Source organism: Ruditapes philippinarum, unplaced genomic scaffold (genome assembly GCF_026571515.1).
Source record: "Ruditapes philippinarum isolate M1 unplaced genomic scaffold, ASM2657151v2 ctg1019_1_1_1_1, whole genome shotgun sequence".
Taxonomy (NCBI): domain Eukaryota; kingdom Metazoa; phylum Mollusca; class Bivalvia; order Venerida; family Veneridae; genus Ruditapes; species Ruditapes philippinarum.
Genome location: NW_026857033.1, coordinates 341422 through 362028, shown reverse-complemented (window position 1 = coordinate 362028; position 20607 = coordinate 341422). Strand labels below are relative to the sequence as shown.

The window sequence follows — 20607 nt, the reverse complement described above, 5'->3', positions numbered from 1 at the left end:
AAACTTTACCATCAACATCAAACAGTCCGGCTACCCAGGTATCTAGCATTGCGTTTTTATGGCGACAAAGATCAATCACCAAACTTGCTATGAAAGACACTGAAATAAAAATTCGACTAAGTTACCGAATGTTTTTAAATCAATAGTTTATTCTAAAGGTATTTTCATTGGTAAAGTAAGGTAAAACTAAGTTCATGAGACATATAAATAATTGACCTTTAGGAAATTGTAAACTTTCAAACATTTTTCTTACAGTTAGTCTGTGTCAATAGAGAGATTATTGTTCATTCCATATTGCAAAGATAAAAGGATTTTGTATTTCAAACTTAAGATTTACTTTTAAGTATTCAGTCCTATCATGAGTAGTTATGAAAATAGTGACTGCGTTTATCTGTTAGAAATTTTGTAAAATTTTGCATTAACCTAAACGTTAAATAAGCAATCAATGGATATCTAAATTATTAATAAACACAATAGCACTTTAAACCTCTCTTATTCGATGGAATATTAAATTACTATAAGCAATACACCTAAACAATTCGTTTGAAGTTAGAAAATGGTCAATCATATTATTTGAAATAGATTCTTACATTTCATTCCACATATCTTTTTCTTCATTGCTTTGTATAAATGTTGTTTACCCTTGAATGTTCGACACAATGCATGTCTTGCATAATGGTGAACAGACCTGAAAAAATACACATGCCTTAAATATTGGACTACAATTGAAGTAAATCAACCTTTAATTAACACAGACAAAAATCGTGTTTAATTTACTTTTCATTTTTTGTCAATAATTTACAGTCATAAATTATTCTTTTATTATTTAAAGGTGCCAAGAAAAAAGTTGTAACTTAATTATTATGTAATTTCTTAAAACAAAGCCACTCTAAAAAATAAAAAATATATATATACATGAGATAGAAATAAAACTCACGGATAATCTGAACGAATGTCTCTTCTATTTCGACTCGGAAGATTTGTCTCATTTAAAGTGGTTTTCGGTGTGTTTCGCTTTGTCTTTGTTAAATATAATCCAAATGTTTCACCTATAACAAATCCTAGAACAACAAACATAATGACCTTCACATTATCCACAATCATCATGTTCTAGTAAATGCTCCAGGAACAGCTTATGTAATTTCCAAGTAAAACAAAAATCAGAATTTAGAAGTTTCCGGTTGTTCGTACGTTTGCGTTGCACAAAACTCTTAGCTCTTTATCACATAGTAAACAATGAAAACGTGTACAACTGTTAATTAATGTAATAAAGGAATTGTGATCGTGACTCTTTTATCTTGAAATGTACTACATAATTAAAACAATTATGATTAAAAGTATACACGAAAACAAGCACTTCCTTAACCATCTGGAAATATTTTGTTAAACTTTCAAATTTTGATCATATAAAATGTCTTTTCATAAAATTCCTATCACATTTAGTATTTCATTAATAAAAATAAAACTCAGTCGTGAATACCTCCGAGCTTTGAGATTATTTTAATGTAACTAAATCACAAATACATACACCGTCTCCTTTTTATACAGTAGCTAAAACCACAGTGCATCGTTAAATGTACACCTTCAGCGTAATACGAATAAGCTTAAAAATTTACTCGTTTTCTTACTTGTGTTTCAAGTAACGTTTTGGGTAATTTAGATGTCGTCACTAGATGTCCAAGTATTCCCAATATTTGCCTTTTAATATATATTTTCATGAATTTAAAGTAAACGAGTAATTAGAATTGATTTCTAAAAATATGATTAATATTTAAAGTATTTTTACTCGGCTTTTTGAAGTACTGGGGAATTATAAACTTTATGGTATAACTAATTAACATCTGAAGTAATTCAGTTTTAAGTTTTTACATTTGGAAAGATAATGTATATATTAGATCAAGATAAATGAAGAAAAATGAAAATGTGTAGCATCTAAAAGCTTCTACGAATTTTTTCTTTTAATATATCTCCCCGTTCCAACATTTTTATTATTCTTAGACACATAACTCTTTGAATATAAACTTTACAGAAAATAAAAGGTGGAGGAAGAAAGTCATAAAAATGATTTAATTTCATTTTGATAAGCCAAATAACAAAAACGATATGGAAATATGACTATCTGGAAAAGGGAAGATTTCTCAGAACCAATAAAAACAACAAAATGATATGAAAATTACAAACACTGTTTGATTGAGTTTGTTCTTGAAAAATATTTTTAAAGAGTAAAAGTGTAGTTTAAAATTCATAAGAAAAGCAGAATCCCTAAAGAACACCCAAAGCGGGGAAAAAATTAAAATGCTGCTGGCTCTTTTTGATTGAGCATGTTCATGGAAGGAAGTCATTTTAATAATTCTACGATTTAATTACATACATGGACCAAAAATATTTTTCATCATAATTTTGCTAAAAACTATAATTATAATAAGAATAATTGTCTTTCGAAGAATGCACGTTGAATGACTTTGAAATCATTTGATACATAGACAAAATGTCAAATGCCAACCTTTCTCATGCTACTTTAAAAAAAAGAAAATAATCAACACGTTTCAAAATTAATAAATTAAATTCACTTTTTTCTCAGAGTATTGATAAGTTCTTTTTTCCATTTTAGGTATATATGTAAACTTATCTGCTTCCCCATCATGCAGATGTTTATATTACATATAACATCATTATAATTTTCATCATTCTAATTATTAACACCTACTGTTCTGTGACTCAAATGATGACACGTAAATCGTAACATAATCGAAATGTTGTTAAAATAATGACTTTGCAACCATTATAAATCTCAAAAAAGGGATTGTAAATAACATTTATATCAAACATTAACTTTTCCCGCTGTTCAGCGACCGCTGTAATCCATCAACTATTATTATAATTCTACTGATGTTTTGTTTGGTTTTACAGCACACCAACACTTGGTCATATGACACCGAAAGTCATTCAGCTGATGGACGAGTTACATTGAAATATTTTAAACAGTGTTATATACCTATTTTTTGGTTTGACTTTACGTCGCACAAAAACAGTAGAGTTCATATGGCGACTTTCCAGCTTTACTGGTGGAGGAAGACCTCAAATGTCCCTCAGTGCAATATTTCAGTTTTGAACGGATCCCTGTGTAGAATCATTGACGTTCCGTAAGCTAGCTGGATGGATTCCTTACATAAAATAATCCAAAGACCATGGCGGGGTTCGAACCCACAGCTGAGAGGAGCAAGTGGTTTGAAGTCAACGACCTTAAAACTGCTCGCCAACGGGCAACGGACACCTCTAATACATACGTAAATCATGATAAAATTACATACGAGAGATCAAGAGTAAAACCTACACTTTGTGATAAATGTTGTATTACATCTACCACAATTGCAATAAACTTGATATCATGTAAAATGTATCCGTCTTGTAACTTTATATCTTTGTTAATTGGTATTTAATTGCCTTATGATCATTATTTGTCAACTTAATGTTATAATTTATCTTATTTGTAGGCCTTAAATAACAGAACTTGGAAGCTTAAAATCGCCATTAGATGGTCTTGACATTTTGAGGAAAAACTAATACATTCTAATATATACAAATAACTTGTAATATACAAGAATAACTTATATTTCGTTCAAGCATAACCTTCCTGAGAAAAAGTATTTCGTCCGTCTTGATGTGTCTAACACAAATGCGCTTGTGAAAAAACAAAAAACAATACAAGTTTGAGGTTAGCGTTCCACAACATACGTTGTCTGGGGAAAACAATTAAAATGAGCATTGATCATTGATTAGATGACGAGATAGCTAATTATGTACACCTGTTTGAGGTTTGTGAACAATAATTGCGTTTTAAAATACATATCATAAAACACGTTAAACTCATTGTTTATACTTTTTCCTTGAAAGTTTTAATTATCATTTTGTATGCAAAACATTAGGGTAAATTTTGTTTGTTATGGATGTGTGTATAAACGATTAGACAAGTCAAGTAAATTTATTGAAGAATTCTTTTAAAAACTGTATTGTCAACTAAATGATAAAATCTTACAGAGTTTTCTTCTATTATGAACCGAAACAGATTGTCTTCACGTATATCAATACATTATAAATAAGATAACCAATTAGAACCCCTTTGATCTTTTGTAAGATAACCAACTATGTATACTTGTTTATGATTAAGCACTTGTAAGAACACCTCATTAATAACATCAAGTAACATGTATTTAAAATCTTGAAAACAATTTTTGTTGAAAATATTGAGAATCGCAGGTTCATTTTGAGTATTGTCTGACCGAATGAGTATTGAAGGTTCATTTTTGATTATTTTCTGACCGAATTGGACAAAGATGACATTTATAATACATTTTAAAAGAAGGAAACATTTACAATTATTAATATTCTTAGTTGATGCAGTTACATGATTGAACAATTACTACTATAAATGAGCCGCGTCACGACAAAACCAACATAATGGGTTTGCGACCAGCATGGATCCAGACCAGCCTGCGCATCCGCGCAGTCTGATCAGGATCCATGCTTTTCGCTTACAAACCCTATTACAAGTAGAGAAACTGATAGCGAACAGCATGGATCCTGATCAGACTGCGCGGAGGCGCAGGCTGGTCTGGATCCATGCTGGTCACAAAACCATTATGTTGGTTTTGTCGTGACACGGCTCAAATGTTTTTACATTATACATTCAGAAAGACTATAAAGTCGAATAAATGCTTATGTTATTTCATATGTAAAATGCATCAAATGTTTTTTTTTAAAGATTGACCATTACAATAATGTGTGACGCACCATCCACTCAATTAAAAAGAAGGTATTGTAAATAACACACTGTGCCCTCACATTGCGAAAGTGATAGGAAACAATTTTTTCTCCTTATCATACAAGTTCGATGAATCATTTCAAAAAGTATATGGCCCATTCTGTATGAATTTGTGAATCATTTATACAGTCATGTATGATATTAGTAAATTACATATAATCTTATAAGCACCAGTCAAACAAATGACTTAGTTTCAATAACCTTATAGCTTCCAACACAATCGAACACAATCGGACTAAAATGAACTTGTACAAACTAAATTGGCTATTTATACATTAAGCAATGTTTTGTATTTTATCCCAACCGTTTCTTATTATTAATTTAGATCAGTGACCGTTATAATAGCGAATCTTATGAACTATATAACTATTTAAGTGAAGAGATGGACACACTGTCTCTTTATAATTTTCTTATGAATGTCGAATACATGGTTATATATTATGAATTTTCTCTAATAGAAACTTGTTCTAGAAGTTTCCCAGGTTGTGAAGTGCAACCAATAAAATACAATCCGAAATGCGCATAAAACCAAGTGCAGTAGATAATTTTGTTTTCTCCGGGAGGTTGTTGTAAAACTCTTAGAGCAAATGCATTTTGTTCATATAATAATATTGTTATGTGCGAAGCGAATTTCTGTTAAAGATTGTAAAGAAGTATACACACAGTAGAAACATAACCTTTTGCTTGAAGTTAGCTAACAGTGAATTGAACTTAAACCAAATTTAAATCTTGTATATCAAGCATGCATAATGTTTTGAGATGCAAGAATGCAAGATCATATTAAGATTGTCTTACCTTTTCATATCCGATTAAATTATTAATATACTTTTTGACATATTTATGAAACAAAGGAACGTAATAGATCTTAGAATATTGGCTTACTATCTAAAATCTACTAACACTTATTTTTATGTAACTTGTTTGGAAATGATCAACTTTTATTTCAAATGAACGGGTACTTCACAAAAGAGTTTCAATTGCGAAGAAGCTTTTACAGTTCGTTCAGAAGAAGTATGTTTCGAAAAAGTATCATATTTCTCATTTTTCCCAAATAAATATTTTTTTATTACAGCATCCGAAAAGGGGAAACCTTTGTTACTGTTAGCAGTTTGCTTTGTCAGAACAAGAGGTGATAGGGAAAATTCTTCTCCTTAATCAAAAATGCTCGATGAATCATAAAAGTGAATCATTTATACGTACAGTAGCGATCGATTTTGTAAATTAGCAAATTAATAACATATAATCCCATACTGGCCAGTGAACAGTTACATCAGTAACAACTTTACAAATACCTCATTCATCCATGAAAGGGGAAATAAACACATTTATTCTTACTAATAACATATCATATATTATATCAAAATGCATTTTAAGTTTTAACACTTTTATTTTGTTATTACATAATGCAGTGACTGTATTTTCTTTACCCAATGTTACGTATATTATCATTTAAAAGACATTAAATTAAGTTGATAAAAGACGTTTTATACATTGAGATAAACAGTTACTAATTTATATATATTTGTCAATTTGATTTGATGCTCACTGATTAGATTGTATATTATTTTCCTTCTATGCAACTTACAATTTCATTTGCATGCGATTGAATGTAATATATTTTGTATCATATTTTCATGATAAGCTGTATATGCATAAGTCAAAATAAATATTTTGTTCTGTTCTTTTATGACATTGTACATATAAATTTCAGAAGTAACAATAAATCATATTGGAAACGATTTATAAGTCGTTATTATAATTTATTGAACATATAAGATTTGAAGATTTGATTGTGTATGAAGAATATGTGTGACACTATTATAAATCGTACTTGTCAAAATGATCATGTAATCATTAATCAGCTAAACAACATTCTAAAAAAGGAAATGAGCCAAACTTATGATTCACTCATTATATTTTTTTACCTAATTTATCTTACAAATATTTTTGATTAATTTTCATAAATATCTGTTACATTTAGTCCAAAATTTATGAAATTGTGAAAGTCAAAAATATTATTGTCACAATGAGAGATATTACTCAGATCTAAAGACAAGGAAAAATGATCAGATCGTAGACTGTATCCAACATTTTTTGAATACTAGATATATTTTTCAAAGTATAAGATAATCTTAATTCACTTAAGTTTTTTTAAACAGGTTGATATAAGAAAACTTACATCACTCTAAATAAATGTTGTTTTTACATTCAATGTGTCATGCTATACCAATTTAAATGTTTTATGGCGATATTTGATACCCCATTTTCTTTCCTCAATAAAGTAATATGATCATTGTTAAATTAAGCAAAGGTATTCACCGAAAAATCACCGATATTTTTTGCGTTTGTTTGTTAGTGATTTAATAGAAATTGATCATGCTTTCTGTAAGCACCTTTTCTCCCCCATTAATTATCAGATATATCTTTCTTTATATAGTATTTAGATAGTATTTAGATTTTTTTTAAAGAATGATATTCAATATTTCACCTAACAGACACAATATTGTTATTTTGTCTGCTTATGTTTCAAGCAACAGACACTACGTGCCTCTTTAAGATATGTAAACTATTTTACTAACATTGCATGTGGTCGGATAGTGTTAATTATACAGAAACCGACTTTGTTAACGTTTAAAGGTATTAGTTATTTAAGCTTAGTACTAATGAAAACATGGTGATTGTAATATCTTGACTCAATGAACTAAATATTATCTTCAATTGTTGGTGATAAAAAAGTTGTCAGAGTTTGTAAATATTTATGAAATTCAATAATATTTGATACAAACTTTTGAAGTTTCTTTGATTAAAATTTCCATGCTGACAGATCTTGAGGCAAACGGCTTTAAAGAAACTACAAGAACAATCTGCAGAAAATTAATAATAAAGGCACATTTTGACTCAGAAATGAATATATTTTCTTTTTGTAGACAAGGCAAACATGTGCTTTATAATGTTGTAATTGATGGATTTTGAAGAAAAAGTGCTTAATGTGAAGCATTTCTTTACTATACAAAATCGCTTTAAATATAACTTTAAATAAAACACAAAAGAAGTGATTAAGATATCAGGTCAATGAGCAACTTTTTGAAACTGCAAAAGCACACCAAATTAAAAATCTTTTGAAAAGGAACATCATTGTCATTTTTGTGGTTCAAATGGCCTTAAGGTTAGGAATGTGCAATAATCAAATATTGATATACAATTTCCACTGCATTAGTTATAGAAAAGATATAATCATTTATTTTTTTTGAATTGATCTTTATATCAAGGAGGATTTTATATAATAACAAATGTTTGTTTTCCAATATCAAATTGTCCCTTTCAACCTCAATTTATTTGATCTAAATGCTACAGACACAATGCAGTTCATGACTGTCAAAATACTGTACTTAACTTTAGATACCGAAGTTGTAAATGTAAACAAAGTCGGTTCAATTACAACTGATATTGTCCAACCACATGCAATGTAGGGAAATTGTTAACACACGTAACGTGTGTTATTTGCCAAAAGGTAAACAAGACAACAGTGTTCCAATTGTTTGAAGAAAATGTTTTCTCATCATACATGGAAATACAATATGAAGAATAGAAATATTTGATGATGGAAAGGAAATATTGGAAGTTGCTGAGTCAGGGTAGTTATATGCAGAACAGAAAAGAACAAAATATATTGCGTTACACATAAACAATAGAGTTTCTATTGACTAACAAAGTAAATAAAAAATATAAAGATATTTGAACGTTACAAACATGATGAAAATCCATGTGATGAATGAACATATGATGTATAATGTGAAAATTGATGGATTCATGTTGTCTTATCGAAATCATGAGCAAATATAATTGCAGTGTGGCCGAGTGGTTAACGCATCTAACTAGTAATCTAAGGATTGCTCACCGCGTTGGTTCAAATTCTGACTGGGGCAAGCCGTTATTTCCTTCATCAAGAAACATTCATTGCTTAATACTGGTTGGTTCAAGTAACGGATTCGCGAGTGTTTCAATAAGCTTTAAGCTTCCAACACAATCGAACTAAAATATAATTGCAATGAAGTTATACAAAAAAGAAACCATCAAGACAATAAACATCAGATGTTGTTTTGTGTAAGCTACTTTATGACTAAATAATACTATCTTGAAAAATTTGACTGAACTAGATTTAAAACATAATATATTTAGGTAACATAAGTAGAACTGCAAGGTTTTACTATTTAACAAATTTACATTTGAGCGAACCCAAAATTCTTGTATCGAAGTACGTCATCAAAATACTATAACGAGTTTTATATGTTTCATAATATTTTAATTTCATTTAGATATGATCAATTACAGCTACATAAATAGCAATTGCATTGCTCTAAATAATTGATTTACGAGGTAAAATGCAAGTTGTTGACACACGCAATTGATAAAAATCATTTTTCAAAATGACTGAACACATGCTTTAATTGTTGTATTTGAGTAAGTGACAATATATTCATTTAATATTAAATAAAAATGAACGTAAAAATTCGTTAAATACCAAGTTGTATGTCGGAATAATTGATGCTTGGGATAACCAACCTTCATTTGCCCTGTTCTGAAAAGGTGCTGGATATTTTTTTTCTGGTGGTTGTATGTGATTTGATATTGTCAGGGCGCTGTGCACCGTGAATAATGTGCTCCCTAACGATCGTTACTCACTTTTTTTTTAAATTAGAGCACACTCCTCATGGAGTGATTTATCTTTATTGAATATTAAACTTAATGTTCTGTCTTCACTTTAATCAACCGTAAGTTTTTATCGTATTCGACATTCAGTCTGCTATGTTTGGAGGATGGTTTTGTGTTGAACGCAGTACCAAGTGCACTTTTATTTCTATACCGCTGTCGTTGAAAAATAAAAATGTCGAAAACATAATGTTTTAAAAAGAAATCAAGATCCAGTCCCACCATTTCAAATATTTAAAGTCATTAAAAAAAAGGAAATTTTTTAGGGGGGCCTTTTTGGGGAGAAATAAAAACGTGTGGCGTTGTAAATAAATGGGGGAATTCATACTTTAAATTAATAATTTTATTCAAGTTTTTTTGTAATGTAAATAACCCAGAAAAAATTAAACCTGGAAGCATTATCTCGCCTCTGCCATATCAATTCAAATGATATCATAACTCGTATCATATTATCTTAGTTGAATCTTATGCATTGGCATTTTATTTGCATATGAATAAATTTGCATATAAATAAAATTCGGCTTTTAATTTATATAAATTTCGTACATAGTTATTCTATACCCTAAACAGTATTGACTTGGAGTCAGATGTTAAAGGAAGGTATTTCGGAAAGAAGTTTTGTTTTGCGGTCATTTTTCTTTTGTAATTTCAAACGTCCAACATCTGCACCAATAGACCCTGCAAACGGAAAGTTTCTTTTTCATTTCAATGTTTGTCCGATGCTTAATGCATTGTCTTATTAAGCATATTTTGTCACTGAACATACTACAGTAACGTTACAGAAATACAGCTTTCATTCTGACGAAAATCAACAATGATATTGATTATGCCGAAAAGCTTATTTTATTCAAATATATCTTAAAAATCCTGTAATTTTAATGATTACATAATTATAATATGCACAAATATTTGCAGTACCTATATTACATATTCTCCGATGTTTGAAAATTGTTTTATTTGCATAATTATGTACATATATATAATTTCACTTAGTGTGGTTAACCACTTTGATCACAACATACAGGATCTTTATATCGAAAGCTTATAAAAAGCCCTAGAATCAAACATTTCAAACATATGTTTGATAACAAACTTGTTTAATTAAGACTTTTCTTCAAATTTTGAAAAAAAAAAACAACAGAAATATGAAAACTTTTACCAAACATACTGCTTGTGTTCATCGTAATAAAAATTCATTTGTAAAGTACCATTTCATTTAAAGTTACAGATGATTATTTCGAAATAAGTTACATAATAAAAAATTTAATTGATTTTAGATAGTAAAGAAAATATGCTAAGATATGTAACATTCCTTTGTTTCATATATATATTTCAAGTGCAAGTAGTATATCAATAATTAATCAGATATGAAAAGATAAGACAATCTAATATGATCTTGCATTCTTGCATCTCAAAACATAATGCATGCTTGATATACAAGATATAAATGTGGTATAAGTACAATTCACTGTGAGCAAACTTCAAGTAAAATGTTATGTGTCTGCTGTTTGTAAACATATCTGCAATCTTCAACAGAAACATAAAGTCTCAATGCATGCTGCTTCGCTTATAACTGCATTATAATGTGAACAAATGCATTTGCTCAAAGAAATTACAGCAACCTCCCGGAGGAAACAAAATTACCATTTACTGCACTTGGTATAATGCGCATTTCGGATTGTATTTTATTTGTTGCACTTCACAACCTGGGACAATTCGAGAAGAAGTTTGTATTTGAGGGAATGCAAAATATATAACTATAATTTCAGTGACATTCATAAGAGAATTTGTAAAGGTACAATGTACTATATTTTCATTTCTCTTTGAAGAGTATTCAAACAGACTAGAATCACTTGTCAACTACATTAAAATTAAGAGACGTGCGTTCAGAGCCAAAAAGGGGCAACCTTTATTTATTTTTTAACATTATTTATGTATCTCTAAGATCTATTATGGAAGAGGAAAGAGTTTGATTTTTATTATATAATTATTGTATATATTTATTTGCTAAAATACTAAATTTAATAACAAATATGATACCAGATATTTTCAAAGTTGAATAAAATAAAAACTACACGGCAAAATGTTTTTATATTTCGCATGATCAACCAATACATTGCTAAGAAAATTCAGGCAAACTTTGAAAGCAGCCCCTCATTGTGGTAAATTTGAGGGATATTTTGAATAAGGCTTTTTATATTATATAGTGAAATGGTCAAATAAGTGTTTAAAGTTTGTTGGTTAGGGTAACATTATTCAGAAATATATCCATCACCCAAAAACCACACGGTAAATTTTATTTAAATGTTGCATACAGGTGACCTTTAATACACACAACTGTCCTATGTTGTCAGTTTTACAGATTCTTATAGTGCCCATTACCCATCGTCTACCTTAAATAGTTGAATATTTATAAGATTGACTATTATAATGGTCACTGACCTAAAATAACAATCAGAAATGGTTGGAACAAAATACAAAACAATGCTTAAAATTTAAATAGTCAATGTGTATGACTGTATATGTATATATATATATATATATATATATATATATAGATAGTTTTCATGTGACGTCATGACTTCCCATCATCCGTTGCGCAGTCTACCGTGGCCGCCATTTTGATTGGCAAACAATACAGTTCCGTGGTTCAGTGAACGTACATGTAAACAATCTTAATTTAGAACAGAAATGGTAATTTCTTGTTGGGTTAATGGTTGCAGTAATCGTGCAGACCAAAAGTCGTAGCTTGGGATTTTATTCAATTCCATCTGTCAGAGAAAATGAAGGCGAATTTACGAAGAGTTTGACAGAAGAGCGACGAATACTGTGGATTTCTAACATAAATCGAAAAGATGCGCCGACGAAGTATTCTAAAATTTGCTCCGATCATTTCTTGAAAGGTTTGTCAAAAATATAAAATAATATAATTTAAAGCTTCGTGTTATTTATTTCTGCAAATATAAAATTATTGAGTAAAATAAAAAAGTAAATATAAGGTAAATCCGGAGCGGTATGTATCCATACAACAGTCGACCTAACGCAACGTCATCTTCGACTTCAACTAATGAACAATTCTATCTTACTTTAAATGCATATGAAAACATATTTCTCATGTTATTTTTGAAACTAAATTTATGAATATTTGACTGTTTCAGGAAAACCGGCATCTATGTACCATCGCTCAGATCCAGACTGGGCTCCTACTCTAAATTTAGATGGTGCTATGACTCCAACAAAATCAGTGTTGAAGAAAAAAAAGATTGAAACAGATAGTAAAAGGTAGGCCTAATTTAGAGTTCATTCATTTCAATTTAAATTACAACACACAGCTAAACATTGTCCAGTATCTTTTGAACTGGAGGGGGGGGGGGGTATTGTTTTTTATTTATATTTGTTATCTCACAATTTTTTTTCCACAAAAAAGGAAAATTATGATTACAATTTTTTTTTCATCATAACAACGGTATGAAATGTTTGCTATGTTAATATTAGAATTAATATACATCGTCAAATATATTCATTCTGTATTAACAGGTACAACAGAGCAGTTGACCGCCAGAAAAACAGAGATAAACATCACGTTGCCAGGGTTTTGTTGGAACTTCAGAGTGCAGAGTTTGTTTGCAACTCCATATATTCCAGAACAGGATACCCAGGGTTGACTCCATTCAATGAAGTAGAAATCAGAGACATGTACATTTACTTGGAAAGGGAAAACGGAAGGCCCTGGGAAGTCTTTACAACCATGTACGGAAAATGATAAAGAAAAATTAAATGAATTAGATAGTAGAATTAATTCTGAAATTCAGAGACTGTTGTCAGAGAATATGGCTTTAAAATCAGAACTGAACTCATTCTACATGAACCAAGAAAGTTTCAAAGAAGATAATGAGAAAGTAAAATATTATACAGGCCTTCCAAATTATTTGACTTTGATGGTGGTTATGGATTTAGTGTCACCATTTCTTAAAATGAAAAAGAATATGCGTCTTGGTGCATTTGAGAGAGTGTTGCTCACTCTTATGAGACTGAAACATAATTTCCCATTGAAAGATTTGGCTTATAGATTTAAGACTTCATCCTCCACAGTATCAAGAATATTTACTTTGGTTATACATATTATGTTTGTTAGAATGAAACATTTCATATATTGGCCAGAAAGAGAAGAACTGCAGACCACAATGCCTCTTGAGTTCCGCAAACATTTTGCTAGGAAAACATCTGTCATAATTGACTGCTTTGAAATATTTATAGCAAGACCAAAAGCTCTGCTGGCCCGGGCACAAACTTGGAGCAATTATAGGCACCATAATACTGTTAAGTTCCTGATAGGCATTACGCCCCAAGGCTCAATTTCCTATATTTCAAATGGATGGGGAGGAAGAGCATCTGACAAATACATTACAGAAGCCTGTGGAATATTAGACAATTTATTACCAGGGGACCTGGTCTTAGCTGACCGTGGCTTCGATATCGCGGATAGTGTTGGTGTTTATTGTGCGGAAGTAAATATACTAGCTTTACAAGGGGAAAATATCAACTTTCTGCTACTGATGTTGAAACAACCAGGAAAATCGCTCATGTGAGAATTCATGTGGAGCGAGTTATTGGATTAGTTCGAAATAAATATACAATCCTGCAGGACAAGATTCCTATAGACTTTTTAATTCATGAGAAAGATGAAGTACCAACAATAGACAAGATAGTTAATGTATGCTGTGCACTCACAAACATGAATGAGTCTGTGGTAGGGTTTGACTAGCTATGTATGAATAGTTGTAAAGGTTGGTACCAGCTGGTTGGTACGCTGAATACAAATGTATGTCTAAGTAAAATTGAAAAGTGTCGTAGTATCAATTAATAACATTAGATTTAAAACATCTTTTGTGTATAGGAAGATTGACACTTGTACTGTTTCCCACTTCTACAGTGCTCTAAAGTTAAATAGAATAAATAAAGAACATTTAAAGGAACTTACATGTAATTTATTTTTATGCATGTTTATTATTCTTTGAATAAAGAAGTAAAACTACTTTTTGTTATTAATAAATGTACACACATGCTATGAAACACTGTAAAGAAATACACAAGGATAGATATTAAAACAGTTATAATGAGTCCAAATATCCACTTTTCAATAGTGTTAACAACCAACATTTTTAAAGTTCACATTGCTGTCTACTTTTCACTTTAAACAATACTTAAAGTATAGTGTTTTCAAAGTCACATGAATTTTTTTCACATATGAATGATTGATACATTCCATGCAAAGCAATTTCTTTTCAAGTATAATACTAGTTACCAATTTGCTTTTCTGCATGATGGACAGTAATATGGCTGTTTGGGTTTCCTTTTTAATTTTACACATTTCAGATGTAATAATCAATAGGGACAATTTTCAGAGCAGCAAGCTGCAAAATTGGCTTCAAGACACTCAACATTACATAGACATTTTCTTTTGTCTTGGATTATAACACTGTCATTTGACTTGGGCTTTTTGGTCTGAATAACATCTTTGGATGTACTGGGGATATTTTGTAAGGGAGGCCTTTGGTCAATGTCAGATGAGACTGCTGTAGTGGATAGATTTTCATTGTTAAATAAAGTCTTTTTTTCTGATGCTTGTTTTCTAGACGACAAATTTCTGGTTATCAAACTACCCGTTATTTCTGGCAGAATAACCTGGATGAAGAACTCTTTTGATTTTGTTATAATTTCTGTTTCGGTATTTTCATTTAATTCAATCCTGATAACATCAATGTCCTGTTCACTCCAAACTACAAAGTCACAAAATTCTCTCTCAGTCACAATTAATTGAGTCTGTACCTGGTAAAAGTACCTATGGTTCTCTTTTAATTTTCCCTCTGACAAGTAATTTAACTTTGCTTCACTCAACTTTTTGCCCTTAGCACAGTAGGGACATTTAATCTCTACAACTCCCTCACCACAACAGTCGCATGAAACCAAGCCATCTGGACTGGCACCTATAAATGGATACTTGGGATTTATCCAGAGTCCACTTTGCTGAATTAATAAATTTGTATGTGTTTGTTTCATTACAGACTCATATTACTTCAGGGCATCTTTTTCATGTTTACATCCATACACTGTGGCATTGTTTTTGAATTTATTAACTCCACATACTGCATGTACTGTTGATATGGCTGGGTTTTCAACATCTCCAGCACATACTGCTTTCATATTTGAGGCAGTTATTCTTCCCATACGAAGTCGATGCCACTCTTTGGATTTGCTCTGCTCTTTTGTTAAGATTTCAACATTTTTGGCTTGTTGGTCTGTAACATTTATTGATTCAAAAATCTCAGCACATTTCTCACGCAGTTCTAATGCGTCCATTTTAATATATTGTTCATCTTTCAAATTAATTAATGGATCAGGGAGCTGCCCATCTCTGAGTATTTGGGGGATATATTGTTCTTGATAAGTCCTTGTAACTGCCAGTACAGATGCACGTGACCCTGCGCTATGAAGTTGCTGGAGTGAAAATTCTTTTTCCTCTTTGGTTGGTGCAGGGATCTCTGGCAGCTTTACTGTACCCCTAACCTCCACTTCCTCCCCTGTAAATAAGGTATCAAAGAGTAAATTGCCATTCAAAATGCAAAATCATGAAAATTCTAGTTCTTTCTAAGGAAGCTACAATCTATCTAGTGCTTTGATATAAAATGTAGGAAAATAATCTTCATTCCACAAGACTTTAAAGGTGCATGCCTCCAAGTGAAACAAAACCTTTTAAGAAAAGTAAAAATAATAAACATTAAAAGAAAGATTTTGAGTTATATGCATTGCAGGAGCTATTTTGCAGTATCTATCGCCATATTTTTATTGTGCGACTGAAGCAGTGATGTTTTTTTTTTTGATGATTTGGTAATTTACTTTATTTGAATGTGCCGATTGCAATGTGTAAATTACTTTCATTCTTCACACGATAATAAAATACAAATTCAAGATTTTCATATAAATTTTCATGAATCTGTGGGCGTGCTGCTTTAAAGTTCTCATTTATACAAGGGGCAGCATACTCAATCTAGTGCCATACTAGGGACAAACATCATGACATGACTATCAATATCATTTCTCACAGTGAAAACTTCTAAGGAATAAATTGACTTGATATTCTATAAGTAAGTAAGAAATAAATTATTGTTGGTTTATCCATTACAAGAAAAATGCAAATATGTAAATAAGAATATACTTTACCTTGGACTGCACAGTCAAGTTTCCTCTTCTTGGTAGCCACTGATGTAAAGTCAATATCACGTATCTGGCTGTACGGCACTTTGTCAACAGCTGCTGGCAGTGGCCAATATGCCTTATCTTCGGTTACAGTTCTTCTCATGTTCACTCTGTACGAAGATTCCAAGTGAAACAAAAGTGCACCCACATGGGTACATGTCTCACCTAGACCTGCTACACAATCACAGTGCGCAGCGTTGATAATTCCATCTTTGTTGGCGATAATCCATGGTCGGAGTGGGGGTGCATTCAATCTCTGTGAGTGAAGAACCTGAAATAAGATAGTAGGTATCTTTAAGCAGACATACAGATCATACATAAGTCTGAGATTTGAAAATATATGAGCCACGCCACGACAAAACCAACATAATCATAATGGGTTTGCAACCAGCATGGATCCAGACCAGCCTGCGCATCCGCACAGTCTGGTCTGGATCCATGCTGGTCGCAAACCCATTATGTTGGTTTTGTCGTGACGCGGCTCATATTTAGTCTTCCATTGTTCCAAATCCAATAAATGTCAGAAATCACAATATAAAAATTGCATGAAAAATGAAGATTCTGTTGTTGTTAAATGATAACATGTGTTGAACGTTGATCTTATGAATATTTACCAACTGTGTTAATCACAAGAACAAATCAATTAATATATGGCTTTAACTAAATGATTATTTACCTTTGCTATGACTAATACGTTGTCACCAACTGACATGCTCTGTACATCTCGAACCCATCCGCAACAGTGTTGGTTAACAGCTTCCAATGATTTGTATGCTTTTAGTTCTTCAAACGTATATGCACTCTTCGTGTTTATTAAATAATTTACAATGTCAATATATGTTACACCCGGGAGGCATTTCACATCCGAAGACAGGTCTTCTTTGCGTAAATCGTACGGATCTTGACCTCCGATCAATTCAAGTTTTTGATCATATCTACGTCTCGATACGCCATCCAGACAATCAATATACCTCTTCTTTTGTTGCTTATCACCCATATTTTCGATTTCTACTAAGATCGATCTTTATCTTATAAGTATTTTGCGTGAATTTTTGACAACTTACTTAATCTGACCGACGATGACCTTTGCCAATCAAAATGGCGGCGACAATAACATAGCGCGCACCTGCTCGGATTATGGGAACGGTCTATAAATTCTGGAAATGTTTTGAATAAAATGACTGTGGAAGTGTGCGTTTCGTGTAGATCTAATAAGGATTGAGAACACAACGAATTAACAGTATAATACAATGAATTAGCTTAATGGAAATTTATATAATGTTTGAGTTTAAACTTACGATTTCTCCTTCTAAACCCGTTGCCTTGCAACCTACGTGATCATTGCTGCACTGGTCTGGCATGGCACACATTTTGTCGACTTGTATACTTTCGCCGGTTCTATCGTTTATCATGTCGTTACATTGATTTCTGATGATAAAGTGCATGCCTGATAAACCTAGCTTTATCAGTCACCCCAAGCTTTATCAGACACCTTAACAAAAATATGCGAAATTTGCGAAATGAAATAAAAAGAATGGAATATATTTTCCTGCTACTGGGTTGGAAATATTTAACTGATAAACTTTGAATCCAATAGAAATTTTGAATATGAACGCGTCACTTACAATTAACTAAAACATCCGGGACTATTTCTTTTTGATTTGACATTTCACATATTATTGCGCGCAGTCTGAACACGAGAGGTTCTGGATAGGGTTTTGCTTCAATTAAAATAAAAAAAATCAATCAACAATTGAAATTGAAAACATGATAAATAGAATACCAAACAAGTGTCTAATATTATAAAATTTATCAGGCTCGGCACGAAAAAAAATGAAGAGCTCGGCACAGCCTCGCCCTTCTTTTTTTTCTTAGCCTTGCCTGATAAATTTTATAATATCAGACACTAGCATGGTATTCTCTATTTATACGACGCACAGTCTTGCATACCGTGTGTCCTAAAAATATATTAACAAGAACTTTCTGACAACAACAATATATGATAATGATTATATCATTTGTTAAAATTGTACAATGGTACTTTCTGAGATAATACGTTTGTCTTTTCTGAGATAATACGTTTGTCATGTATTGAAAAGCTATCATACAATCCACATTCTGAAATAAGTTCAGATGCAGTTTCTTAAACTTTGGGTGTTAAAAGTGACGTCATGCTTTTCTCGATGTCAAGTTGAAACGGAAAGGAGAAGAATTTCAAAAGACACGTTGCTTTCATTCTAATACTGTTTTAAAGGTGTTTTTTCTTTTAAAGAATATTTGAATTGCTCTGGGTATATTGTAAATTGTAACATTCTGAGAAATAAAATATGTTTAAACAAAACAGAAATATATTTCAAAAGACTGACTATTAATTATAATGGTGATAGATCAATACTTGATAATGATAAACGGTTATGATACAATATAGAAACTATCTAAATTATAAAAAAAACTGCACCACACTTTTAAAAAATTGAGCGTTACCAATACATTATGAACGATATTTATAGAATTTTTTATTGGACACATGAATTATTGTACATGTATTTCAGATTAAAAAAACATCAGGGTCTCTGTAACTTAACTGGTCTATGTATATAGTTTTAGCTCCGACTCTGCAGTACGCAGCCTACCTAGAATAAAGTAGTGGATCGCCAATAAGGATGCGATATTTGAGTCATTGCACGGGTTACAATATACATGTACTTACTGAATGGATATGGTATGTTAGGCGCCCAATTGTTGCATTGTTCGTTATCCTTCTTCATCGGGCACGTGTAACATGTCAACGCTGAAAAAAAAGATGAACATCATTGTTATTATTATCAGAGACGTTAAAATATGAGCTGTTTAAAAGCACTGTGTAGCAGTCAAGATTTTATTAAAATAATATGTTGTATTATGGCTACTTTTCAGCTTCGAAGAAAACTCCGATTCTGAACTTTTTCAGTCAAACATTATTTTTTACACGTGTGAGGCACTTCAGTTTTGTTATTGGGATTCATCACTAAACGTGAACATTAGGCAGTAGTCTTTCTCTTTCAGCATATTTTTTGCACATATTATTTTATACAGCAGATATGAAAGCAATATTTTCCCGATACTCCGCAATTTAAACTTAATCCAAATTGAACCTACATAAGGGGAAAATTGTATGCATTTTTACAAATAAATGATACATACCTTCAAAGTTCCGGTAGTCTATATGGATGTGTACTCCAAATGTCCCTGTCGTCATGACAACCAAAAGTGCCAAAGCAAAACTCACCAGGTAGGTCATTTTCTATAATCTGAAAAACAAAATGTGTGAATAAAACATATTTGACAAGAATGTCATACGTACGAGTTTTCCATCATAAATGATGCATGTTATGATGTTTATTTACTTAAGTGTATCAACTTAAAACTATTTTCAAAGACAGTGCAAGATTTTGATGAAAACTTTCAATGTGAGAGAAAAAATACCGAACAAAGAAACAAAATTACAAGAACCATTACGTGTACATTTACTTGAAAGTGTATAAACTAAAACTATTTCCGAGGCAATGTAAAATTTTAATGAACTTTCAATAGTTATACTAGGTGAGAGAGAGAGAAAAACTACCGAATAAAGAAATAAAACTACAAGAACCAGTGCATGTACATCAACTTAAAAGTGTATAAAGTAAAACTATTTCCGAGGCAATGCAAAATTTTAATGAAAACTTTCAATAGTAATACTAGGTGAGAGCAGAGACATAGATTATCTATGTCTCTGGTGAGAGAAAAAAACTACCGAATAAAGAAATGAAATAACAAGAGCCAAAGCCGAAAATAAA

General features: G+C 31.2%; 3 protein-coding genes across 4 annotated transcripts; 1 reads left to right on the top strand and 2 right to left on the bottom strand.

The window, feature by feature from the left end:
- Nucleotides 1-12091: 12091 nt before the first annotated feature.
- On the top strand, nt 12092-14308 carry LOC132748585 (uncharacterized). 2 transcript variants are annotated; one of them, XM_060738205.1, is made up of 3 exons: nt 12092-12435; nt 12691-12814; nt 13070-14308. In XM_060738205.1, exon 3 carries the CDS (start codon nt 13363-13365, stop codon nt 14119-14121), a length of 759 nt encoding a protein of 252 aa, XP_060594188.1. In that variant the 5' UTR covers nt 12092-12435; nt 12691-12814; nt 13070-13362; the 3' UTR covers nt 14122-14308. Both variants share the same exon structure in this region, with proteins under 2 accessions (XP_060594188.1, XP_060594189.1).
- Nucleotides 14309-14787: 479 nt separating this feature from the next.
- Nucleotides 14788-15592, bottom strand: LOC132748587 (uncharacterized). The gene has a single exon (XM_060738207.1). It carries the CDS (start codon nt 15590-15592, stop codon nt 14918-14920), a length of 675 nt encoding a protein of 224 aa, XP_060594190.1. The 3' UTR covers nt 14788-14917.
- Nucleotides 15593-15604: 12 nt separating this feature from the next.
- Nucleotides 15605-17936, bottom strand: LOC132748584 (uncharacterized). Its single transcript, XM_060738204.1, has 3 exons — nt 17466-17936; nt 16754-17060; nt 15605-16113 (listed from the first exon to the last, which is right to left on the bottom strand). The coding sequence occupies exons 1-3, from the start codon at nt 17784-17786 to the stop codon at nt 15605-15607; spliced, it is 1137 nt and encodes a 378-aa protein (XP_060594187.1). The 5' UTR covers nt 17787-17936.
- Nucleotides 17937-20607: the final 2671 nt, after the last annotated feature.

Excerpts from the sequence above, each read along its gene's own strand:
- LOC132748584 (XM_060738204.1), bottom strand. The coding sequence starts at position 17,786 with ATGGGTGATAAGCAACAAAAGAAGAGGTATATTGATTGTCTGGATGGC. Across the intron at positions 17,061-17,465 it reads ACGTATTAGTCATAGCAAAG|GTTCTTCACTCACAGAGATT; the intron begins GTAAATAATCAT and ends ATCTTATTTCAG. Across the intron at positions 16,114-16,753 it reads ACTTGACTGTGCAGTCCAAG|GGGAGGAAGTGGAGGTTAGG; the intron begins GTAAAGTATATT and ends CCTTATTTACAG.
- LOC132748585 (XM_060738205.1), top strand. The coding sequence starts at position 13,363 with ATGGCTTTAAAATCAGAACTGAACTCATTCTACATGAACCAAGAAAGT.
- LOC132748587 (XM_060738207.1), bottom strand. The coding sequence starts at position 15,592 with ATGAAACAAACACATACAAATTTATTAATTCAGCAAAGTGGACTCTGG.